Source organism: Gadus chalcogrammus, chromosome 20 (assembly GCF_026213295.1).
Source record: "Gadus chalcogrammus isolate NIFS_2021 chromosome 20, NIFS_Gcha_1.0, whole genome shotgun sequence".
Lineage (NCBI taxonomy): Eukaryota > Metazoa > Chordata > Actinopteri > Gadiformes > Gadidae > Gadus > Gadus chalcogrammus.
The window spans coordinates 16944902-16972432 of record NC_079431.1 but is presented as its reverse complement, the minus strand read 5'-3'; the positions used below and the strand labels follow the sequence as shown (position 1 = coordinate 16972432).

At 41.7% G+C, this 27531-nt stretch overlaps 1 protein-coding gene across 1 annotated transcript; it reads right to left on the bottom strand.

The window, feature by feature from the left end:
* Positions 1–175: 175 nt before the first annotated feature.
* Positions 176–26980, bottom strand: LOC130373628 (calcitonin gene-related peptide type 1 receptor-like). Its single transcript, XM_056580250.1, has 13 exons — positions 26865–26980; positions 16927–17026; positions 15610–15766; positions 15007–15123; positions 13235–13347; positions 12333–12424; positions 11853–11979; positions 9685–9838; positions 9092–9152; positions 8718–8784; positions 6998–7216; positions 4819–4860; positions 176–4345 (listed from the first exon to the last, which is right to left on the bottom strand). Exons 2-13 carry the CDS (start codon positions 16996–16998, stop codon positions 4124–4126), a joined length of 1443 nt encoding a protein of 480 aa, XP_056436225.1. The 5' UTR covers positions 16999–17026; positions 26865–26980; the 3' UTR covers positions 176–4123.
* Positions 26981–27531: the final 551 nt, after the last annotated feature.

Here is a 27531-nt window from a genome sequence, read left to right as displayed (position 1 = left end):
AGATTTAAAGGGGACCTATCATACCACCAGGTGTGAGTGTGATTAGCCATTACAAGCCGTTTTCAAAATGTGCAGCATTGTGACATCACAGGTGGGCGTGTCCACCTAGATGTGTGACGGATAGATGAGCAACGTTTACTTCAGTCCACTGGGTAGGCTGGTAGACTGATCTATCCAGTACACATCTAGGTGGACACACCCACCTGTGATGTCACAATGCTGCACATTTTCAAACCTGCTTGTAATGGCTAACCACACTCACACCTGGTATGATATGCCCCCTTTAATAATAGTTCATCAATAGGGTTCTAAATTGAGCAGCAATGTATTCAATACATTATTAATGTGTGAGTGTGTGCGTGTGTGTATGCATGTGTGGTGTTTGTGTGTGTTTATGTTTGCATGCAGTCATTTTAGGGTGTTGCGTGCATGTATCTTAGCATGCAATGGAAAGCCTTTTTTCTGGTTTATACCGAATCTGACTTAGACATTGGAAATTGGCAAACTGCATCCAATCAAGAGCCGTTCGGTAGCTAATTATTGAAGAAACTCGGGGCACAAGCAAGTCTCCTCGTAAACCCTTTGTCCAGTTAGTCCAGTTATCATTTCTGGTCATCTAACAAACTTAGAATTTAACAAGACCGAACAGAAAAGTTCTTGAGTGAGTGTAAACCAACTACTATAGTGCGTTTTCCGTAGTATGTATACATTTACAGGAGTTTAGGCTTGAGACCCCAATGAAAAGCATGAGAGAAAAGACAAAACTTTGGTTGCTAAGGCTTTGCTATGCTGTATTAGTTTCATCAGATAAACACAAGATAGCAACATTGTCTGTTTCAATAAAATACAATAAAAAATATATATAATATGTAAATATGCTTATTTTTTCCGAAACTTATATAATACAACACCACCATGTACATTCAGACAGTAGTGTGGAGACATGGTGTTCTGATACACCAAAGATACATACAGTAGAGTAAAATCAGATATTACAGACATCGTCCTCAATGCATTTGTCATGAATCCCATAAATCCAAAGCCACACTTGAGACTTCATAAAGACTTCATAAGACCTTTGGAAACCCATCTAAAATAAGTATAGCCTCAAGAAAATAACACACAACGTAAAGGTTCACATAGAACTACATTTGGTAATTTGTTTATATTAACAAACGTGTGCTTATTAAATGGTTATAATGTACACTAAACGCGGATAATAATGTTTCATGAAGACTTTGTAACAATTCATAAAAATAACTGAATGATGGTTAAGAGTAAGTGGGTAATGTGCTAAAACTGTCCTGCAGAAATTTAAACATCAACAACATTATTAAGAACAAAAAGCCACAGTCAACATGGTTAACTTCATCAGCTTTGTATTTGTATACTGTAATTCTGAAAGTCAACTATGTTGCTAAAGAGGCAGAAATGCACCCTTTGAATATTAGCCTCATAGCTAACTCGTTCCGTAGTAAAACAAAAGCACATTTATGTGGTCTGTCCCTGTCCGGGGGGGGGAAAAAAACAAATAAATAGAGAAAACCAAAAGTACACATCCTAACAGACAACACGGGGTCGAGCTCAACGTAGCAAACCAAACTGATAAACTGTCAGGATAATGTTACCCAGAAGACTTTCACGGGGGAAATAGTTTTGTGAGAAAAGGTTGGATGACTCTTTCAATTAACGTTCAGAGTTCAGTCTCTGGCAATCTGAGGACACGGACAGAAGTCATGAGACAAAATCCTCCCCCATCCTCAAAGCTTCTGCAAATAATTTAATACTAAGTGCTTTAAAAATAAGTGCTTCAGAAACCTTTTAGTATGATACTGCTGTGATTGTGCAATTCAGTTTAAAACACCGCTATACAGAGTCCCTCTCTACAGAGAAATTGTACGCCAGTCAAATAGAAAAAAACAAAGGAAGGACGATCGACACTGGACATTACTAAACAACATGTGAATCCAGGTTCCATTAACGGTCCACCCCCTTTCTTGGAAACAAACCCCCCAACCCCTCTCCAAAATACAAGCCAAATCTAACCAAACTTATCTCTGCAGCAAACACAATCATATCAGTTCATGATTGGTTCATGATCTAAACAATGCTAATCGTATTAGATATTGTATAAAGACGAACCAAACCATGACCTTGTTTGCTAATTTATAGATAATAAATCTAGATGAACAAATTGTTGTTTCCTACAACATTTGGAGTCATAAATGACATATGTAGATCTATTTTGAATAGAAAAATAGATTTCAATTAGAATTCCACACAGGGAAAATGACAGCAGAATTGGTGGAAATATGTGCCAAGATTTAAAGACCAGGTTTCACTTAAATAATAAAATAAATTCGAAATCTTTAACCATTAAACGCATACTTAACGCAATGCAGCCATGGACATAACAGATACTTGACACACAGTCTTGAAAGGTCCTACCACCCATAAAACCATGCAAAACACCATTGTTTCTGATACCAATGTCGATATGACTATGACTATTGGTAGTAATTGACCATAAAGAGTGTTACGTGATCAAAGGATAAACTGACGAACAAATAGGTGATTGGAATGTTATGCACTGTGAAGACAGCGACAGTACATGTGCAAGTCGAGCGATTATGAGCAGAAACAAGTCTAAGTCTAGGGCTGCCAGAATGCTGCCCGACATCACGATAAGCCTAGTGTCTTACTATGTCCAGACATAAGCTCCAGATTTAAAAGGAAGGTGTACATACGTTAATGTCTGCATATGGCAAACATGTACCAAAATGAATGTAGGTATTGAAGTAGTCTTTGTGTACTACTGCTTGGTATTTGTGCAATATAGAAATGTTGTAGCTATTTCGTGGTAGCTCTATATATATGTACATTGGCTTGTGCATTGTAGGATGTTAACGATGACCTTTTACAAAAAATGCAGCAACAAATGTTTTTTGGCAAAGCTTGTACACAATACATTAATCAATTTAAAACAAATTAAACAAAAGAGAATTGAAGAAATGTCCTTCAGTGGTGATCTAACCTTCAGTTTAACAACTATGTACAAATGAGTTCACGAAAATGTTTCCCCTTTTTGTGATGAGAGTTCATGCAACCGGAAGACTTACATTGTAACCATGATTAACAACTGGTTGGTATTGATGCGTGAAACAAAACCCAAGAGCACATATTGAGTGAGGTATGTGAACTGGGCAATTTGGTGGGAAAATTGGATCTTACGGTGCAAGGTAAAAAAAGGCACAGAAAAACATAATCTGCAGTACAACAAAGTAACAAGGTTTACACAGTGTACAGAATCATGAGAGGGGTTTTGTTTGCACAGCGCTGATAAACTAGAACGTTCCCAGGCAACATGCTTATGCAAGTAAAATAAAAGAAAGATGGTTTTGTTGTCAGTCAGTTTGTCGTCTATGCTCTCCTTCTTTATCACCTTCATCACCTCAGCAAAGAATAGCAGGATCTCCAACTATTCAACACAGCGGTCATCCATTATCCGAAAATCCTGTACGACACCGGTCAAGTCTGTAGGTGTTGAGTTATGGGTGTGGAATTAGTGGGGGGAAGGGGACTGCAATGGCCCTAGGATCCATTTGATTGCCCTAGGAACCGTTATTTGCCCTTTAACCATCCATGAGCCTAGATCTGTGCAGTGGCCCTAGAACCGCTGAATGACCTTAGAGCCGTGCAGTGGCCCTAGAACCATTAAGGGGCTCTAGAACTGTGAAGGAGCCCTAAGATTGTGCAGTGGCCCTAGAACCATGCATTGGCCCTAGGAATGTGCAGTGGCCCTAGAACCATGCATTGGCCCTAGGACTGTGCAGTTGCCCTAGAACCATGCAGAAGCCCTAGAACCATTGAGTGGCCCTAGAACTGTGCAGGAGCCCTAGAACCATGCAGGAGCCCTAGAACCATGCAGGAGCCCTAGAACCATGCAGGGGCCCTAGAACCGTGCAGGGGCCCTAGGACTGTGCAGGGGCCCTAGAACCATTCAGGGGCAGCAGTTACCTCCAAAGGCAGCAAGCTGCCAAGGAGCCTTCAACGGAGGGGTGGAGCTGAGGGGCATTGAGGGCTCCGCTGCTTCGGGGCCTTTGAGAAGAAAGATCCCATTGGTTCAGGAGTAAAGATTATCGGCTTTCAAGATCGACGTCTCCAGGTCGTGGAATCCCTTTCCGTTCATGTGCTCGGAGTTGCCGTCGATGCTGTAGCAGCCCTGCACCTCGGTGATGGACGAGGCCGTGTAGGACGCCGACCGCAGGGCGTCGGAGTGGGAGCCCAGCCCGCTGCCGAACTGGATGCGGTACTGGTTCCAGTGCCGCCGTAGAACCCCTTGCACCTGCAAAGACAGCAGTTTGTTAAAACAGAAGCCTTCCATTCCAGTCGAATGTGTGTTGATGAGATATTTGTATCCGTAGGCGCTACAGTGAATACAGATACTGGTCATTGATGAACCTGGGAAGATTTATAACTTTATTTTACTCATGGATCTTTTAGGTATCTTGCTCAAAGATGCCCTGTGTAATTTGTTGTCCCGTTTGCCGTCAACAGAATGGTATATAATGGGTTAGGTTTTTGTGAAACCGAAGATTACTTGAGGTGACCCTGACACAAACATAAGCAAGCAACTACATTTTGTGGAATACCGCCAACAGAGTAAATTCTTATTTATCACAGAGCTAGCAACTATCGGCCTGTTTTCAAAGCTAAAACAATTCCACCCTTCATCATGTATTCCCATAGGGGCTTTCTGTCAGAGTGAGATGTGCCTCCTTTATCTCTGTTATGAAGTGAAGGAACAAATACACTTACTTCTCCATTGAAAAAGCAGAAGATTGTGGCAACCAGCAGGCCCTGAAAATAAACACGATTGAATAAGTAAAGTAGGGTTAATTACTGGGCAGAATTTCTTGATTTTAGATAATCAAATATGTATGCATCTATACACCAAAAATGGGAAGTGATTAACAGAGTGATGATAGGAAACATTTAATCTGAGCTGATCCAGCTTGTTGCACAAGACATGCTGCCTGATCCACCAGTGTTTGGACAGATCTTTCAGCTTATATTTGGCAGGAACCCTCTGGGAATGTTTTAATGTCTTCCGCTCTGCCGAGAGTTCAACATAAACAAACCCGCCGGCCTCCAACAAATTGGGACGAGCTCGAGAACAAGAACAGTAACTGCTTTGTAGAAACTTGCTACCCTGATATAAAAGACATAGGGCCCTACCTTGCATCCGGCGCAATTGACTTAATCACTGGCGCATGCGTCGTTGCTGGTTTGCAACTGCCGCAGAGCGTGCTTTTCCCTCCTGCGCCACGCGTCAGTAAATTAGGGAATGATCTTGCGCCCCAAGGGGCGGTTCGGCGAAAGGAGGAGGCGTGTTCTGGCGCAAACGTTCCCTGTTGCTATTTTGTCGTTTCATAAACCACTTGCGCCACAAACCAGAAAATACCTGGTTTAAAGTCAGTGGCGCGTTGTTCAGATGCTATTTTAAGGGTGCATGCATAATGTTGCTTGTGCACCTCGCGCATACACTTTGCTTCTCTCATCTACCTAGCCACACATTCTTGGGAAATTATTTGGGAAAGAACAGCTGATACAGCGGTAGTAAGTTGTACTTTTAAATCAATGCATCTGCAAACACTGTACAGCAGCAAACACATATTTTCTTGAGACAGACATCGTGTACATGCCCATAACTTTTAGGATTGATGAGTATTTGATTGTGAGAAAACATTGTTTTACCGCGAGTGAGTGTTAAAAAGAATAAATGAATGCGGGCGCGCGTGTGTGTATGTAGAACACACACACGCACGCACGTGCGGGCCCGCGCATATCATCTGTTTAAACGCACGCAAACTAAACACGTAACGCATAATACAGTCCATGGCAATGTATATTAACGTGGGGACACATGCATATTAGGAAAACAAGTCGATAACGATAATGCATACAATACCAATAAGAAACTATGTTTATAATGTATTGCGTATATCATGAAATAGAACCACAGTTACCGCATATCATATACGTTTTCTTTGCCGAAATTTGCTTGAGGACTCAGTATTTCTGAAGTTGTGGAAGAAAACCTTATCCATGTGTGAATTAGGCCATATTATTTGGCCATAAACTGAGCCATTTTCAATTTGAAATTCATGTGCATCGGAGACTGCAGACGCGCTGTCAAAATATATGAACTCGTCAGATTCAAATGCGCTCATGGCTCTTAAAGGGGATGGGAGCTGGCACTCTCATTTGTTTGTTGCACGTTACGCCCAAACCATAGCTACGGGTAATTAGGCTACTTCAAGCCAATCCTTTTTAGATATGCACCGGGCGCAAGAGTCATTTTCCACGCCGGTAAACTAGCGACATCACCGTAGAACCGCCCACAAAGCTACTTGTGCTTGGCGCTTCTCACTTGCGTTTCAGACCGTTAAAATAGGGCCCATAAAAAGGTCATATATGAATAAATAAATAAATCAACGACTGCTAACTATCATATTCATTACCATTAGTAGTACTTATAGTAGAAGTTGGTGTAGTACCAGATGGTGCCACAAAGAGCTCCTTTGCCCTGTTGTTTTTTCCAGGGACCACTGTGTTTGTAAATGTGTGCTCAATGTATTTTTTTGCTTATTCAATGTGGTTGAACTGTATGAACAACCTTTTAATACCTCACCTAAACAAATTCCACCATGACAAAAGTGCAATTCCCTAATAAGCAGACACTTTCATCCAAAACGACTTACAGTGAATTCCGATACATGTGATAATTGAGCAGGTAGAGGTTAAGGCATTTTACGGACGGAGGCATACAAGTAGACATGTGAACTGCAGTATTAAAACCCAGAGCCATCTGGAGATGCAAAGGTGTAACCACTTACCACTACCCTCTCCTGGCCTCTCGGTATTTCAACTTAAACCCCCCTAGAAATCCCCAGATTGTGGTGTCCAGGTCCACAACTCAATACTAGATGTTTACCTGGTAGTGCATAAGGATGTGCATGATGTAGTCGTAGATCTCGGAGGAGACCCGTCCCGCGGGCTTGTAGGGCAGCAGGACAAACTGGATGCCGAGGAGCGGGATGAGGATCAGGGTGGCCCTCACAGCCTTCATGTACAGACTGGACTCTGCCTGGTGGGTCACCTTCAGCTTGGTGATGAGCACCCGCACGATGTTGAGCAGGAAGAAGAGGTTCACCTAGAGAGGAGCACAGTATTAGTGTAATATTCTTTGTTTTTTATTACAAACTAAAACTGAATTGAAAGTGGTGCGTTCAAAACAAAATGGAAGTTTTGCAACCAAAACCGAGCACTACTGCCACAGGCGCAGGATGCTCAATCAAAATAGAACATATTTTCCCACCAAGCTCCCGAATACACAGCTGTCCTTAATTGGCCAACAACACAATGTGAGTATGACTTCCGTATCTGCTATCCGTAAATATTTGGCATCTGTAAACTATTGACTAAATGGACCTCAAATAGCAGGATTTGTGTAGAATCTGAGCTAAAGCACATTTTTATGACTTCTCAAACAGTGATAACAAAGGCACAGAGATCATATAAACATCTGGCGTCGATCAATAAAGGACTCAGACTTGGAAGTGAGGGAGATTGGGGGATCAAACCCAGCACCATTAACAACTATCCTGCCTCATTTAGCTAAATGATGATTCAAGCAATCAATAGTTAAATTAATTAATTAATTATGAATATAAAGCAGTAAGAACAGTTATGATATTAATAAGGTTTCTTCAATAAGAAGATCAGACAGCAGATCATTTTCAACATAAAGGCAAGCACTGTTACCCAATTGATATTAAAAATATACGATACTATTCATAGAAACGGAAATTGATTTATATTCCACATCTTACTCAACGATCACTGGCACGTCTTATCAGGAGGTTTGAACAATAACTTAAGTATCTGTTGTCATACAATGTTAACACTACGCATTAGGCTTGAATACAAGCTGCAGGATAAATAACACTTTAAGGGCAACCGGAAACAACCTGAATCCTCTGGGAATCTTAAAAGGATATCTGAGGCTTGTAGAATGCTGTGCTGAGTTAGGGATTTTCTAGAATGCAAAGGGCACTTGGGACCGGTGGTCCGATCCAAGCCATTGATTTAACCAACGACCACTTCCATGAACACACCCACAGCCAGATGACAGTCCTCACAGACATCAAGATCAATCAGCTATTGGACCTTAAGCAACATCAGCTGAAGCTTTTTACTGCATTAGATATGCTATTGTTACAGATCTAACGACGTGTCATACATATATATATACACACAATACATATATAGATATAAATATATACATACATAGTATGTATGTATGTCATTGTAAAAAAAGCTTTATATGTATGTATAGTTGTGTATGTATTACATACACAACTATACATACATATACATGTATATACCTACATAAATACACATACATACATACATACATACATACATACATACATACATACATACATACATACATACATACATATAACGGATATAAATACATATAGTAAAACAAACATCTAAAAAATACTTTATTAACCCAAAATGGGAATATCTGAACATCTTGGATCATCCTATTTCTCAGACAAAGTATCAGGAAGTAAAAGGAATGAAAAAGATGTCAAAACACATTTTGAAAAGTAAGAATTGACAAAAGAGGGTGAAAGTGTTTTTACCAGGAGCGCAGCGCAGATGGGTCCGTGGATGATGTAGAGGAGGGAGGTGTTGGAGCTTATCCAACAGCTTCAGGAGAACAGGAAGAGAATAAATGACATAATATATCCTCCACACGCCTGCAGAATAATAGATCAGGTCCCCAAATGTATTTTGTGTAGTACCAGGGGGGAAAGACTGGCAACGCCTTATTGATCCAGTTTAATGGCTTATTAAAGAGGACTAAGTGTGTACCAGAGGGTGTTGGGTCATTTGCTATGGTTTTTTTACATCAATAATTGAAGAAAGGAAGGAAAACAGAGAGGCAGACGATAGGATGTGGGAAACAAATCATCACAATAGCCATGAATAGCTACGAAATGATTGAATCACTTACTTGTCATTGTAGTAGTAGCTACGAGCCACGGCGTGTATACAAGCTGGAATGAGCGGGAAGCCTGAAAACATACGTGTGTCCACACATATGTCGTTAAAACTGGTTCTTCTCCACTCAATCATCCGTTACTCTGTTAATAAGTAAAGCTAATATGCTAATTACTGTACAAAATAATTCTTATATGATGATTTGGTTTCGTTCATTGTGAGATATATTATATATTACAATTAGCCAATACGTATCCTTAACGAAAGGGGCCCTATTTAAGCACCAGGTGTGATGAAGTGTTGGTCGGCCATTACAAGCCAATTCAAATTCTACCCTATATTGACATTACACATTGGAGCGCCAGCCCGGATGCACAATGGATAGATATATCTGCCTACCCAGTTGCCTGTACTAACGTAGGTTGATCTATCGATCATAGATCTGGGTGGAAGAGGGAGTCCACGTGTAATGTTACTTAGGGGTCGATTTTATAAATGTCCTGCAATGGTAGAACAACATCAAACCTGGTGGTAAAAAGGGGGGCCCCCCCCCCCTCAAGAAAAAATGCCGGATTATTTGAACGGTAGTTAATGGTGATGACCTACCCCATCCTAAGAGATAGTACCACATCAGGTGCTGCTTTTCAGCAAACACGGCCACCACGATCAACGTGTGCAGGTATATTCCCTCACACAGCATCCAGAAGTAGTTACAGCCAAACAGGTACAGGAGTACGAACTGGGACACCTTGCAACTGGTCTGTGGACGGCAAGAGGAACGGATATAGGTACGTTCACAGGAAGTAATTTAGCAGACAGTTTTATCCAACGTGACTTGCAAGTGAGGCTGGGAATGAATCTGCAAGCAAGCAAGTTTGCAAAAACCAAGGCACTGCAAACGGAGGATTGCAGAGCTGCATAGGTGATTAATCAAAGCTCTGTTTTTCTTTTAATAAGTTAATATTTAAAGGAAAACTTCACCTCACCCATTTGCATTAAGCTTTGTATCGTTAGAAACCCAGTCATATTTTTGAATGGTCTTGCATCATTCCCTGATGTTCCCCTGACACTGGAACATGACCTCTAACACTTCCTGCTTTAAATTATGCAAAATGATGATTTTTGCCTCATTTAAAGCAGGAAGTGTTAGAAGGGGGAAGCGCTAAAGAACTACAAGCACTTTACAGATCAGTGCCAGTGGGTGGGACTAAGGGCGTATGGTATAAACGGTATAGCGAGTACACCGGTGTGAATTTGGGCTACGGTTTGGATTTTGACGTTACCGTATGACCGGTAGTGCACAAGAGCGCTGAAGAAGCAATGCAGCAATGGTTGAAGTGGATGTTTTAGTTGCCTCCTGAACTCCTGAATAACATATCCAGCACAGGAGAAATATCGCTCGCAATTGCAAAACCCGTGACCGACCCGCACTGTTCAGGCGTTCGACCCGACCCGCACCAGTCTCCGAGGCCTACATTATTTTTCACCCGTTTCATCCAAATTGTGCGGTTCACCCGTCGGGTACCCGAACCCATGCAGGACTCTGGCCGAGATAACCCCACGAGTAGGGATGGGAATCAAGAACCGGTTCTTGTTCAGAACCGGTGCCGAGTCAACCGATTCCTTGGAATCATTAGCAAGCCTGCTTGATGATTCCGCTTATCGGTTCCGGTCGCGGCAAATGCGTCATGACGTCACACACACGCTGCTTTGTTTATGTTCAGAACGCAGCCGAGGAAGAAGCGCATTGTGCGTTCACACCAAACGTGAGGGGGTGACAGGATCCCATACAAAGTGAACGTAGAGACGCGTATCGGGCGAATTTTTCGCGAGAGAAAACCGGCGACAAGTTTTGATTTGTCGCGCCACACTTTCGCCGTGCACAGGCGAGCGCGTTCACGAGGATTTGTGCAGTTGAATTTTGTTACAAGTTGAATGCAAATGAGCACTGTTAGTATTCCAAAAGGCACAAGCTCTTACTTTACTGTTTTCAGTCTGTGTTTTTAGTTTTATGGCACATAATGATGGCATTTGGGCTTAAAAAGCCAAACATATATTTTTTTGTCTAGACCAATTGATTTGAAAATGTACAATTTCCTAATACTAGACGCACTTCTGATCAGATATTAAAGAGATTTAATACAAACAAACACATTTGTACTTATTTTCTCACCCAATGAGAATCGATAAGAGAATCGATAAGGAATCGGATCGATAAGCAGAATCGGAATCGGAATCGTGAAATTCTTATCAATTCCCATCCCTACCCACGAGTCTTTACTTCTTGTTGAAGTACAAGAGACGTCCGAGAACCAAGAGCGAGCCAGGCTAGCTAGGTTGGAGTTTATGGTTGTCTTCTAGTGCTAGGTCCAAATGTGCATTAGCTAGTTAGCTAGCTCCAGTAGCTACCGGAGTGCAGTACGACCGTTTGATGGACGTACTTACTATCCAATGCCACTCGGTGGTTCTGGAAATCATTTGCTGTAGTTTTTCGAGCCCTGCCCGTTCCACAGATGATTGACTTGTTACATTTTCATGTCAGTACTTCTAACTCAGTGGCTGCAAGTGGGTTATGATAAGGATTTCAAGTAATTTTGCAAAAATGGCCAAAAAAGAGAATTCCATACCCAACCTTTAATAAAGGACATTTACTTGTATTTATTTTAACAACCTTGAATTTGGTACTAGCTTGATGAGCAAATGTTGCGATCATACAGTAATCACTGCTGTAGTTGTAGCTTGTTTTTTCGGGGGTATATTCTACAAGTACTCACTGGATTTCTCTGCACCAATTCCTGGTTGTTTGCAACAGCCGTCAACGAAATGATGGTGATAATAGAATTCAGAACGAAGGAGCAGAACAGGTTTTTGTGGAGGGTGATCCGTTGGCAGCTCAAACTCCTGCAATGATGGGAAAAAAACATTGTAGTATGCTGCTCCTAAACATATTATATAACTAAAATAAAATAAATAACTGTAACACTAACACTGTTTGTCGTTTGATTATCATATGGCGCACCTGTCAAACTAAACACTCCTCTTGTTCAGGTGCAACTACATATAGACGTTTTAATTTGTACATTACAACAAATAACACAAATATAAGATTGCAGAAGGTGTTGAGTTGTTTGTATTACAAACCAGTGACTAAGAGTTTATAATAAAGCATGCACTTTTTGTGAAACCAGTCTGAGGAGTATGCAAAGCTTTGTCGAGCTTCAAGTGTATGAAACTGTGCCTTTTTTCGGACGTACTTGAAATAGAAGAATATTCCAAGTGAGATGATCAGGGAGGTCACCGACAGCCCATGTCCAATGAACGCCAAGTACAAAAGATTCATTGCAGTCTGGAGGCAAAAGTAAAATTCCATTTAGTCAATAACGTCTTCAGGATTACTTCATATGACCAGTGTTACGTGTCAATATATATTGTTGTCTGCCCGTTGTACGTGTCTGCCATGTATATTGCAGCCTCCTGAGTGGTGATTGTGGGCACCTGCATGAAGCTGTGGGTGCAGCCTATATAAGTGGATCCTCCCTCCGGCTCTATCTCTCAATTTCCTGACAAGATCCCAGCTTTTGTTTGTGTTGTACTTCTTCTTGGTTGTAAATAAACATTATATTGCATCATACTTAGTATGGTGTCCTTCTATGTGTTGTGGCCTTGAGCGGGTCGTAACATAATGGGGCCTCGTCCGGGATTATATCAATATGCAATATGCGTTATCTCTTGAGCAGAATTCAGAAGCCTTAACCTTCAATTGTTTGGGTCATTTCCTTTTTTCGGAAAATATGTTTTTTGCTTTCACAGAAGATCCAGATAAAAAAAACTGCATTTTGGAAACAGTAACACAGTTGATGATGCTAGTGCTTTAACTTACTGTTATAGGTTTAACCTGTGACTGTCTCCAATAAAAAACGATAGTCATATATCACATTAACCCAAACTGAGCTGTGCGCTCTATCTGGTGCCTTTATAGGACTTGCTTTCAAATATACATGTAATTAAGGTACAATTATGGCCCCTAACCACAAGTAGTGGTTCGGGCATCTTGCTAGAAGATGCCAACAGGTAGGCTGCAGCCATATGTGATCGAGGTCCCCCCAGTTCCTGTCGGCAGGAATTGAACATCATATCCATTACCCAATAGACCTACCATCCGTCCTTCGTTAGTGCGTGCGTTGCAGCGGGTGTAGTTCGTCCACGTCCTGTTGCTCTCGGGATGGAGGAACCAACTGCCACTGTCAGTGCAGATCTTCACCACCATTTCTGCACGTCAAAGGAAAATGCACATTTAGGAATATTTCAGAATCATCACGTGCTTACTGCCACCATTTGCGTTTTTTGCTTCAGGATTTGAATGAGTGATATATACTGTATAGGTTTAAATGTCACCAAAGGCGTATTTGGTCATTACTTATTTGATATATTACCAAATGGGCCAATTATTTTTATGTATTTTTCGCTTTTTGGATTTAGAGTATTTACAAACGAATACTACTATACTCAGAAAACAACAACCAAAACAAATTAAGAAAACAGAAAATTGAACAGAAAAACATTTATAAAGACAATGTTTTCAAAAAGCTGCCGAGAGACTAAGATTATGATTTTACCTATGCATTTAGCTTCACATTTCTTATCTACCACATTACCTAATCTGTGAGAAATCAATGAACAAAAGTAAACGATAAACAGAAAGCCTTTGGCCTTGAAACTATATCAAAAACATGTGGGGAGATTGTGTTGTTGTTGTGGCCGTGTTGTCAATTGAAACATCTTCCCTGTCGTAGGGAACTACTGGTTTCACTCATGTATAGCAGCCTGAGGCCTTGTCAACACTATGCTGGAGAAATGTGTGCCAGGTTTCTTTCTCTGTTGTGATCACTTCTGTACATAATAAGCCGGCATTTTCCACCATCCAAAACTGAGCTGGACTCTATAAAGTAAGTAAGTATGCAAGTAAAATGTATTTATAAGGCACATTTAAAAACAGTTTTCACTGGCCAAAGTGCCGTACATGGTGCAAAAAGGCATTTAAAAGAACACATAACACATACAGTACATAGACAGTACATGAAAAACATAAAAATAAACAACATATCACAAAAGGTGAGGAAAGGCCAGGGAGAAGAGGTATGTTTTGAGGCCAGATTTAAAAATGGTGATGGTAGGAGCGTCTCTAATTGAAGGCGGCAGTTCGTTCCAAAGGCGGGGGCAGCCACAGCAAAAGCCCTGTCACCTCTTTGTTTTAATCTAGTGCGTGGAACGTGCAGGAGACCCATACCACATGATCTAAGGGACCTGGGAGCTGAGTGGCGGTGGATGAGCTCTGTGTTATAGGGCGGGGCCAGGCCATTTAGGGCTTTAAAAACCATAAGTAGGGTTTTAAAATGAATTCTGTGCTGGATGGGCAACCATTGGAGGGAAGCTAGGATGGGGGTTATATGATCCCGCTTTCTGGATCCAGTCAGCAGCCTTGCTACAGAGTTCTGGACCAGCTGAAGGAGAGAGAGGAGTGATTGAGTGATTGAGGGAGTCCTAGGTAAAGGGAGTTGCAGTATCCAGCCGTGATGTAATGAAGGCGTGTATTACTTTTTCCAGAATCATTCTATAAAGGGGATAAGTCTATAGTGTTCTATAGTATCCTGTTCTGGACGGGCACAGGTGGTAACTTTACATTTCTGTAAAGTTACCACCTGTATTTCCACGTGATGTAACACATTTGTGGCAGTTGGAGCGATTACATAATTTGACTGAAGGAGTTAGATGTTTCAGGGGGGAATGACAGTGTTACAATTTAAAACATTGGTACAGCCCTTCTATGGACCAAAAAACCTTTTAGAGGAAAACAGTGTTCTTTCCCATTCAGCTGGTGTAGCGTGTCTGCAATGCGATCGTGGTAATCCAATAGCAACAGCACCTCACCTGAAGGATCAAAGTCCTGGAAGTAGTCAGGGCAGCTCTGCTCTGAGGTGTAGCCTGCAGTCGTGTCCTCCCAACAGAGCCACCCGTCCCAGGTGCGGTTACACATGGACTCAGAACCTGGGGGGCAACAATACCAGAGGAGTGACTTCACGCACCGCTGTGATCACGAAATAACCCCGGTAAATGGAAGCATCAGCTCGGATTTGACTCATTCATCTCTCAAGGAGATTGACTAGGGATGGCAGAAAAGCATAATACATTTTTGTGAAAGAGTGCATGAAATTTCTCCCAGGGAGAAACTTAGGATAAGTTATACCAATTAGGGTTTAAGATGTATTTATAAACAGTACTGTGCCACCCAGATGGTGTAACTTTTCACTCCAAATCATTTTAATCAGAATCTCTCTGCGTAATTTAATGCAATAATTTTTTATTGTAAAACCAGCAAACACGCTTTAATCCCCATATAAATTGTGTGCATGCATTTTGCTGCTATCCTATATCATGCTATAGTATGTCATGCTGTGCTATATCATGTGCCATTATATGTTATGCTTTGCCATGTCGTTCTACATCTCATGCAATGTTATGCTAACTTGTTACCTGGGCCTTTGGGGTTGTTGTCCTTCATAATCTTTTGATAGCACTCAAACTGTGCGGTGACTATCTTGTTCCTGGTGACCCCCAGGTCATGGTACACGTTGGTGGGATACTGTTGTTGTTGGGTCTCATTCACCTCCAGACTCGCCTTCACAAACACCTGCAGCCAATGACGTCAACCTTGCATCAACATTTACCCACTTACGTTTAGCCGTTAGGCATACCTCAGAGTTCTTCAACGATATTAATGGAATACTAATACATTCTACTTTCGTTGTACATAAAGAACATGTTATACTACATGTTATTTCACTTTCTTTCATTTCAGTTAAAAGATTGATTGTCAATCTTCATTAAACTTAAATCTATATATAATATCTATATTTATTAGACGACTCTTCCCAATGCCGTGGAACGCTCCGTTCACTTGCATGGGCCCCTCACAACTTCCGCCGGTGAATTATATTTGATAATGCACTGTTGCTAAGTATAATTGACTGCAGGAAAGTGGACTTTTTGCCGTCTTTCACTGCAAGAATCCGGTAACTTATCAACCCCTGCGTACTCGGTTGCTAAGCGATGGCAACGTCTTTGGCGGTCTATTTCTCTGCTGATCAACACTACGAATGCTGTTGACAAATAAATTGTAAAGAAACACACAGTGTGAAGTAATTTTTTCCTTTTGGCAAGTAGCCATGTAATAAGCAAGCAATAATGTACTGAACGTTGCCGGTCATTATCGAAAATAAGCCCCTTTAGTGCGAAGCAAGACACCTCCACCTCGCCCTGTCGAGGCTTATTTTCCCGATAATGACCGGTGTACTATACATTATCCCTGACATATATATACTATAATTTTTTTCAATCCATAAATATTCCACTGCACAACACCCTCTCAACATCCATTACATTATGCAGGATCGACTATACAAAACATTATGTTGGTCTTGGTATCAACATGATCCATGCAATTTATTTCTTACCAAATATATCTCTGGATACTTTTGAATTAACAAATCCCAACCCTCTATGGATTTACGTCGGAAAAACTTTGGAGGGGAAACCTATTTTTACCCAGCTCTATTTCCCTGTTATCCCACAGGGGTCTAATAAAACAGGATGGAAAGAGTATCCTAATTTAGCCCACAGGAAGGGGCCTTCACACACTGATTTACATACAATCTAGATAGAAATTATGACCTTTGTTCAATGAGAGAGAAAACAAAACCCTGTCCAGATGTGTCCACTCCAGGTTGGTTTTTAATATCACTGCATGCTTTCATTAACATAGTAGAGTTTCACATTGCAAATGTAGCTCACCTCATTCTGTGTGCAGAGGACAAGGGCCAGGATCCACAACCATCCAATCACATCCATGTTGCAATGGGTCATGTCCGAGTTGGCCAATCAGGATATGAATCTAAATAATAGATAATAACAATAAATTAACAATATTATTCTCAAGGATCATTCTTCTTATTATACTCAAGGATCCTCTTCAATACAATGTTGTTTCCAAATATAACATCCAATCCAAGCATCTAAATGACGTTGATGATGATGATGACTGCTTTTGAGAAAAAGCCTGAGTGATAGTCTTCTTGACTATCACTCAGCCTAGGATTCATCACTGTATCGTGGATGCAGAGTACAAGTTGGAAATGGTTTATGAAGATCTAGATATGTTTTGGGAATAACTGAATATATAAATATATATATATGTTTTTGTTTGTACAGATATTGTATAATCAAAGGTAAACAGAGCAAAATATAAAACACATTCCCAGCGGCCACGTTAATACAAATCCAGCTTCCTATTGGGATTCATGTTCTAATGGACAATACAAAATACCCGACATACAGGCTACACACACAGAACCCCATGCTTCCCCTTTCAGTCCCCCTGGTCATGTAGACATTAGCATGAGGGTGCACTTTGGGTAGGACATGGGTTCAAAGCCCATCCAACCGTGATGGCTGAGGGAGGGTGGGGGGAGGGGGTTCGGGATGGCCCCTAATTAGATTGGAATGCCAAAGCGGTTTTGAACGCAGCATGGCCGAGGAGCATGGATTGTGCTGTGGATGCTAATGACATAGAAATAAAGTGGAGACAAATCCCCAAGGAGGAATTTGCTTTACAAATTTGCGATTGTGACAAAAGGGAAAGGTTTGAGGCGCACCAAACATGAACCGCTGTTTTTCTAATCCACAGAAAGCATAATACACGGCAACTAGTGTTAATGAGATAAATGTATGCCCATCTCACACACACACACACACACACACACACACACACACACACACACACACACACACACACACACACACACACAAATACAACTTTGGAACTTTCATCTTTGAGCCCTACAATGGACTGACAAGAAAACTGATCAATATTTAAACAACTTTAGAAGTGGTTAAAAATGCCCGATGCAACCCATCTCTATCTGGCCACCAGCCTGCTCAAAGCTGCTCCAAATCAACAGACGCGCTGACACATGGGAGAGGATTTGGAGAAGGAGGAGACGCAGAGCTGGCTGAAAATGGGTTTGCAGTTTGCACGAAATTAAATTCATGTGTAAATTGGAAACATACAGCTGTCTTCTCCCTCTCTCTCTCTCTCTCTCTCTCTCTCTCTCTCTCTCTCTCTCTCTCTCTCTCTCTCTCTCTCTCTCCCTCTATCTGCTTCACATTCACTCTCTCTCTCTCTCTCTCTCTCTGCTTCACATTCACTCTCTCTCTCTCTCTCTGCTTAACATTCACTCTCTCACTCTCTCCATCTTAATTGGACACACTAATGCATGTTTTCCCACATTCTCCAGAGACAAATAACATAATGTTTCTTGCTATTGTTCTCTACTTATTTGTCTATATTTATTTTTTTGGCATTTGTGTAAACTGAGACGGAGGATGCATCTTGTCTTGATTAAAAACCAAAGAATAAAAAGCATTTGCTGAAAACGATTATGTCTTCATCTTTCACGACTTTAATGAAACAAATATGACTGCTACTAATTCTAGTAACTGCTTAATGGGTATGGACAATGGTTAACATTATCAAACATCATCAGAAAACAAATATACCCGCAAATAATCTAGTAAGGAGGAAAAAATTGGGGAGGTAGAAGGATGATAAATATTTCTGTAGCAAGTATGTTCATTCTGTGTTGTAAAAATGCCAGCGCTCTGTATTTTAAAGAGGGAGGCCCTCCATTGATCAACTAGACGCGATCACAGATCTATCGGGGTCAACGCAATCCAAGCACTCACCATTTTCAAGAGTGGGTGGCCTGCCTCTCTCCCTGTTAGTCATGAACACTTTACACAAGAGCCTACGTCACACGTTACATCTGCAAACACCCAGAGGTTTGCCTGAGAAATGGCTTGCCCTTCTACAGCTGCTTGTCGTCCTTTGCCAGAGGCCTGGTTTACATTTTATCGACTGCCATATCCCTGTCATGGATCCATTGGTGCACTGGAAAACTCCTTCTGCCCACACAGGGCGCCTTGGCAAGTGTTCCTACATTTTCCTCCAAGGATTTGAATGGCTTTCAAACCGACAACAGGCTTTCTGCTCTAATGACAGGGCATGCCAATCATCTGCCAATCATGGGATCCACGGAGGACTATGTGGCTTTAAATCTGCCCAATCATGACAATGGCAATCATTGCCAATTCTCCAGCAAAATCCTAATATAAACTGGTTTGGATTGAACACAGCACCCAATAACTAATGACCAATGGCTTCGATAAAGAAAGATTGAGGACCTGAGGTTGAGACAAAATATAATGGCAATAGATGGACCTCCATGCATTTACCTGCTTCCTAATTGCTGCTGAAATCAGTTGCTTGGATTAGCTTGGGTATAAGCAGCTTCTTAATACGTAAATAATGAAAGGTAATAATGTATTTCATTATGACGCCATATATTGGTGCATTTGTTGGAAGTCCAAATCATGTTGAATGTAATGTTTGTAGAAACTTGCCATTTACATTCCTAACCCTAACCCTAACTAGCACAAAAACCTCAACTCTGAGTTGATGCCAAATAATCTTTGCATTGAATCTATGAGAACATGATGTTTAAGTTTTGACAACCAAGATGAATGTCCTTAATTATCTGAAAGTTCCCGAAACTCATCCGAGTACAAACAGGGCACATCGGCGAGGTCATTCAAATGTCTGTGTGATCTCTCACTCAAACTCTTTTTTGTCTGATTGAGCCAATTCATTATTCAAGTACAGCCATTCATTGGCAGGGATACACAAATACACTCACACACCACTAGCTACTTTTCAATTAGTCAAACTTTTATTTTTCCCGAGCTGCACTTTCATTTATATTGTTTTGCAGTTACTCAGATTTTCAGTGTATGCCTCAATTGGACACTTCTTGGACAAAATGTTAACTTACATAGGAAAATAGTTAACACACATAAACACAAACACACAGCAATTTTAATCAGATAAACAACAAACCCCATCTCCAACCTTTCATTTTCCAGCACGCAGAACCGATACACGACTCAACGATTAGAATTAGTGGTCCAGTATTGACAGTGTACTGCACACTCTGTTTACTCTGAATACATGACCTTTACCTTCCCAGCCTGTGGCATAGGGGGGGTGGGGGTAGTTTCAACGTGAAACAGGTGTCCCCGGGTGTTTGTGAAGTTTCAGCACGTCACTCCTCAATGCTAAACGCCAACCATTCCGCACATGAGCCCCGAACTCCATGCGTGGAAAATGTACACGAGGAGACAACCCGGTGTATTTTCTTTACCCCATGTGGTGGTTAAATTTATCCTGCAACCCCCACAACCCCCACCCTCCCATCCCATTCCGGCGCACTGTTGAAGCGACACAAGACATGATTTACAGTCAGAACTTCATTCAGTTGGGGAAAGGAAATGTGACTATTTTTGTGTAAGTATGTGTGTAGGTAAACACACATACGCGCGGCCATGCTGATGATGTAAAGGAAGCCCCTTACAGATTTCCTTCAATCGACAATGCTTGATGTATACATGCATTCGTTAACATTGATGTCCAAACACACAAGAAAACATTAAAAATGCATGCATTTTAAAAGGCATTTCAAAAGCACACTCGATCTTTCCAAATAGATTCAGGGGCATACATGTAGTACCCTTTCTCCATGCACTATGCATATTTCAATGGAATCCCGGCGGTAATAACTCTTGATAATAATCTGTAACATTTGAGTGTTTCAACTTGAACTGAACAAATCTCTCTGTCCTAGAAGGGAGCTGGAGAGGACCACATGCCATTGCAAACAATTGCCCAGGGCTCCAACAGACAAAAAGTAAAGCAACGAGGCACAGATGTAAGGGAGGCATTCGCCACTCTTTAACATTTAATCGCGTCTTATAGTCTATTCTTCTCCATGAGCACAAGGAAAGGTATGTGAATGCAGAATGCCAGATGTCAGAGACAAGAACTGCTGGATGGATCGCTTAACTTTTGCAAGTATCTTTAGCTAATGGGACCAGAAAACAGAAACATATTTGGAAAATTTTCTTAACTTTTTAAAGGACCCCTATTTTTCCAGAAGATATGATGCTGGTTTGGCATAACAAGAGTTTTCTACCTTAGTCTACTTTATTAGTGAAATCACAAGAGGGAGGGTCCCCCCAGATAGCAGATTGATAGATCACACTAGATGGGACTGACCAAGTACTGTATTACCTAATGTAAGTGTTTGTAGTTTGACTAAAGCTTAGCATACATATTTACATTTAGTAAGATCATATAATACTGGTTCTTTAGAAATTCCAAGTAACAAAAGATTTTGCTGAATAAAGTATGCAACATCATAAACTATTTACCAAATAATATATGTAAAGTCACATCTTTGACATGCATCTCAAGTCCTGTCAAGTACATTTTATTAGTATAGCCTTAATCAGTTAGTCTCAAGAGCCTTTGCGGGACATACATTTAATACTCATATTTGTTTGACCCAAACCCATATAAATATGTGTACATCTGGGACATCCTGAACCCGCAGGAGTAGGTCCCTACTGGAATCTACATCTCCAAAATAACCCTGGGTCGGGGAAGTGAGGTCAAATTCAATGCTGTTTTAAAACGGCCCACAAGATGCCAAAGAATATCCCCGGGGGTCCTCCGTGTGACCTCTGAGGAGGAATATTTCCGTGAGACCCTCAGTGTGTGAATGTACTTGTGCTTGTACGTGTGTGTGTTTGTGTGTGTGGTGTGTGTGTGTGTGTGTGTGTGTGTGTGTGTGTGTGTGTGTGTGTGTGTGTGTGTGAGCTGTTCTATGACTTGACCCATGAAGTATTTAGTTCAATATGGTCAGGGTATTTATCAAGGGTTTGTTTCTTGAACCTTATTTACTTTGCAAATTATTTACTTTGCACATTAAGGACCAATGAAACACCAAATAAGATTGGAAAGCTTTGGAAGTTTATTTACAAATCTGCTTACATGGTTTCTAGTCAACATATAAGATCAATCGGGCAGCGAATTGCATTGCATATCCGACATCCCGACGGAGAACTGCGAATGCTTGAGGGAGTAGCAACCAGTGGGAGCAGTATACTTTGGCTAAACGGTCCGGGGGGAACTACGACTTCAAGTTTAAATTCTGCATCGCTAAACCAGCCTTTACATTCACCATATTAACGCTATGTAGTATGTACGCAACATTTACACACCGCTGTCCACCTCTGTAACCACCCAGAAGTGCCTGTACCGTGACGGTTCGGTCCAAAGGGATTGTTGCCGGCCATTGTCTCCCGCCAGAGCCCCGAGGAAGTGGAGGCACCACCGCCACCGCGGGCAGCGGGCCTCTCGGCGTTGTTGCCTCGTGGCGTCGGGCAGCAGGCAGCGGGGCGGTAGAGAATCTCGGGCATCAATCCCTTTCTCCTTCATTTAGCGGTTCATGTAGCCTACTTCAGGGAGCCAAAGTTCCTTTCCCCCAATTCCTTCTCAACCATGACTGAGATAACCCCCACCACGGGCGGAGTGGGGCACTAATAGCCACCGGGAGAATCCTCCCGGTGGCTATTGGCTATAACTTTGTAAACAGATTTTTTATTAAAAAGGACATTTTATACACATAATACCATCAGTAGATCACCCGTCGACACCATTTTGTTTTTAAGACTCGATAGGTAGATTGACGAACACAGAGATTGTGACATCCGTCAGCAACATGCAAGCTCTGTGTTTGCCATCTACCATCTACTTATTGAGTCTTAAAAACAAAATGGCGTCGACGGGTGATCTACTGATGGTATTGTGGGTATAAAATGTCCTTTTTAATAAACAATCTGTACACTTACAAAGTTCTCAATGCCTCGTTTTATATGTTAAGACCCTTAATATACTACCAAAGAAGTGCCGGGCTACTTTTAGCGTTTTAAATAGCGATTTAATTTTTACCAAAACCAGTGAACCCATCGTTCCAAGTTTATAGCGTTTTGATAGAATCGGCTAAAAACAGCCAACTGAAGAAAGCGTGTATATGCGGTTTTTGTGCTCCAAAACGAACGTTTCAACTCGTTATCATACAAAACATATCCCAATCCATATTACACCGGAATTACCCTTTAATCGCGCGACTCAACGATTCGATGACCAAATTCGTTGCAAACGCTTTTAGTCATCTTTTTTTATCAATTTTATCGATTCATTGTTACAGCCCTAGTGGAATACCAGAGACGTCAGAGAATGTTATGGCCATAACACCAACAGAGGAACGGTTATCCAAATAACGAAGAAGTGTACAACACTAGCGTTACAGTGTGTAATCACATACATGTACATATGGCGCTCGCACGGTCGTGGCTCATTGTCTCATTGGCGGGCCAAATTCTCTCGGCGAGCAAGGCGGAGAAGGGGAATGTAACTTGGCCCCATATGGGGCCAGGTTCCATTTTTTCAAAGGCGAGCAGGATACCTAGGGCTCGTTTCACACAAAATGCAAGTTTTAGCCACTGGGGTACCATAGGCAGGCTAGGGGAACTCATATTCATGATAGAAAACCTCATAAAGTGAGATTTTCATGCCATGGGACCTTTAAAATACACATTTACGTATATCGTTAACTAGTGCTGGCCAAGTTTGTGTTTGCCAACTACAGATCCCCACCTCGAACAAAATGATTGGTGCACCCAGATTTGACCTTAAATATTAGATATTACGTAAGCATATCTTTAATACACACGGGTTGATTAATGTCTCTGAGCAGAGTGGCAAAGTGTGTGTGTACACTAGAACCCAAAACAATATTCTAAATACTGTGATAGCTCACTTTAGTGTATTAACTAAACACAAGAAGAGGAAAACAAAAGCTTGAAAGGGTTAAAAAGCCAGGAGCACTGTGTTAGGCTTCGGCTATAGAATCTTTAACCGTTGAACTTGTGACCTTTGCGTGTTGACATGCATCAGAACTTGGACATGTGTGCGTGTGTGTGGACACCTGATCGATGTTAAAGCAGGGGTGAGTTGAAGGTCAGGGGTTATGAACGTTATACAAAAGCATATATACATTGACAGTATAGGAAATTGCTATGGTCGAATGTACACAAACACACACACACACCAACACACGTCCAAACCCAGTTAAGCAAGAATACACACCCACACACACTCACACATCCATGTGCATGCATACGTATGTGCACCTCCCTCCCAATAAATCTGGCTAACTTGTTTCTCTCATGGACACTTTGTTTAGCTGGCTGAAATACCAAACACCCTCAGGAACCACACTCCAAAACCCTGCACGCCACTGGAACATTCTCCATGATAAGACCCCGCCATAACCAACCCTACCTCGAGCAGGAAAGCAATGTGTGATGATGTCATGGTCATCATGACATGACATGCAGCGAGTGAATCGTGAGTCGTGACAATAAACATTTGACAACAAAAGGTTGCAACTCCCTGGAATTTAGTCTACTGCAGGGTGTTTTTTTATGTGTGTGCATGTGTGCGTGTGTGTCTCTGTGTTTTTGTGTCTCTGTTTGTTTTTTGCGTGTGTGTGTGTGTGTGTGTGTGTGTGTGTGTGTGTGTGTGTGTGTGTGTGTGTGTGTGTGTGTGTGTGTGTGTCAACATCATTGTGCACTACTGTAATACTTTAACCTGAGCATCCTTTTAACCACCCCGGGACGGGAAAAATCTAAACGGAAAACTGTACCTCAAGACCCCCGTGTGGGTGCAAGGCATTCACTAAAGGATAGGAAGGGTGATTGAATACATACGGGGGGGGGCGGGTGAAAGAGCAGCAACCCACGCAGGAAAACAAACGTGGCAGGAGAATAATAAAAGGGAGATCAATAAACGGGGGGAGGGGTTGCTAGCGTTAATACCAGTACAATAAAGGAGATGGAGTAGGACTCGGGGGGGGGGGGGGGGGGCCCTTTTGGCTCCGCCTCTGTCCGTTGGTGCCGGGAAGAGTTATGAGGTGCTGCTTAACAACGCCGGCATGGCCATCATTCTCCCAGTGGACACTCAGGCACACGTCAGTCACTTCCAGTTAGCACAATAAAAATAACAAACACCTCGCCGGTGACACAGGTGGGGGAAGGGGGGGGGGTTGGTGGTTTGGTTTTAGGTTTGGCTGTAGATTAAGGGGTGTGTGTGTTTGTGTGTGTGTGTGTGTGTGTGTGTGTGTGTGTGTGTGTGTGTGTGTGTTTTGGAGTGGGATACAGTATTATATTATCATTGACTAACTATATTGCTGGATTATATGGTGGGGATTCATCACAACACTTAATAATTAATTTATAAATAAATAGCCTATTGTATCAATATATATTGCAGATTGTCTTATTCTCAAAACGAATAGGTTCAGAGAAACGCTGGCATAGTCATTCGGATTACGACTAACAGCCTCCTAACTATGATGTTGACCACCTGCACCTCATTTCTTTGCGGTATGCCAGTACCGCAAAGATCCCATGGTATGAATTAGTCATTGGATGTTTATTGCAGTTTTTGTACTGTAGGACATCAGGGTACAACACGCACACGCACAAAGGGCCACTATCGTGCCGGCTGGCAGCCGTATATTGACATAAAACCTTACCTACGCTGGCATGGCTTTGGATACGAAGACCAAGCAATGACCAACACTACAGATGAAAAACAATGTTGGATGGTTTTGGTGACCACCACAGCGTTTTCATGACACTTTCTATCATGGGTTATAGAATGCAAGATCATCGATTTGTAGAACTATCAGCAAAGGTGCAATACATCTATGGACAGAATCTATGTCTGACAATGGTAGAAGGACCAATCTATATACGCAAGCCTACTTGATGGGCTTGCTTTGGATGTGTCAGGTCTAATTAAACGCACTACGTTACAGGTGCCACATGGAAATGAGTATAGGCTACCGTCATTATCACATCATCATCATCGTCATCATTGTCATCATCAGCCACCTTCTTCCAAAGGTATCACCTATCAGATTAGTCAACGAACATGTACAAGGTCTACAAATACTATTGGATGTCGAGATTACTTTTTTTATTCAATCTGGTTCCATGGTATTTATTTTCAAACAAATAGAGACCAAATGAGCATTCTGACATGGTCGTTCTTCTTTAAAATATTGCAGCGTCCAATTGTCATGATCGATTCGACCGTGAGCGATCAATCGATTTTGTGCATTATATGAAACATGCAGTGACATCTGATATTATTCTAGAGGATGTCACGAGCTTCATTAAATGTGGATCCCGTATATTTAGCGGCGCTAATGTTGAACATGCAACACACAAAATAATGTGTCGTACGCGAAGAATGAACGAACGAATAGTGGAAGTCTGAGTGGCGATTCAAACTACACATCCACGATTTCAAACCTGATGCTTTTGGAATGCACACATGGAGTGGCTCTCTCTGAAGGCCTACAGTAGGCCTGCACATTCATACTACATTTATACCACATTTATACCAATACCATGCACAGGTTATACGCGGTGGAATGCATTGAACCCAAATTCCCAGGTTGTTTTCATTCGCAAGTATCCCCCGTTAACACGCACGTACGTCCCCATCCTAATGGCATACAGTTAACGCATTCAAATGCCATGCTTGTGTGATGTGCAGATGTGCTTCCTATCCTTTAAAGTTAAACTGAATTCACGCCGCAATAGCCTACACTGGAGAGGAATAGAAAGGAATGGGGAGCGTTCCCTAACGTCCTCATCCCTGCACCGTCGTGTAGGATCAGCTCATGTAAACGTTCCCTTACCTGAGTGTTTAGCCCAGCCAATCCAATCGTATGGTCGGGAAAAGTTGGAAGGCAATCCAACACGGCGACGCGGTAGGCTGCGAGGCGGACGCGACGGCTCTGTCCGCTCACTGAGGAGCTGGGGAGGGAGAGGGATGACACACTGGTGTCAGCCCACATCTTCCTGTTACATCACGCCCCCCCCCCCTCCCTCCCCAAACATTGTCTATCCGTTTTAAAAAATATATATTACATTTATAAAAACTCGCGGCAGCGGCTCTATAACAGTGTATAGGGCCCACTATTATAGTATAGTACTATCTTTTACTAATAACCATTACAACAACAATATATAATTATAATTATTAATATGATATAGAATGCTTTGAAAAATGCTGATATTAATATATGTCTTATCCTAATTCCTGAAATAAAACATAAAACCCTCTTCGTGTTTTCTTCTTCTATATACGAGTGGCTTCTATACATTATTATCTATATGCATACATGCATATTTATTTATATTGTCAAATATAACTTTTAGTACTCTTTCCTTGAATTGTGGGACATTAGTTAAGTACTGAAAATACTGCATTTAGTAGGTAACGCAAGCACACACACACACACACACACAACACCCACCACACACACACCACACACACCACACACCACACACACCACCACCACA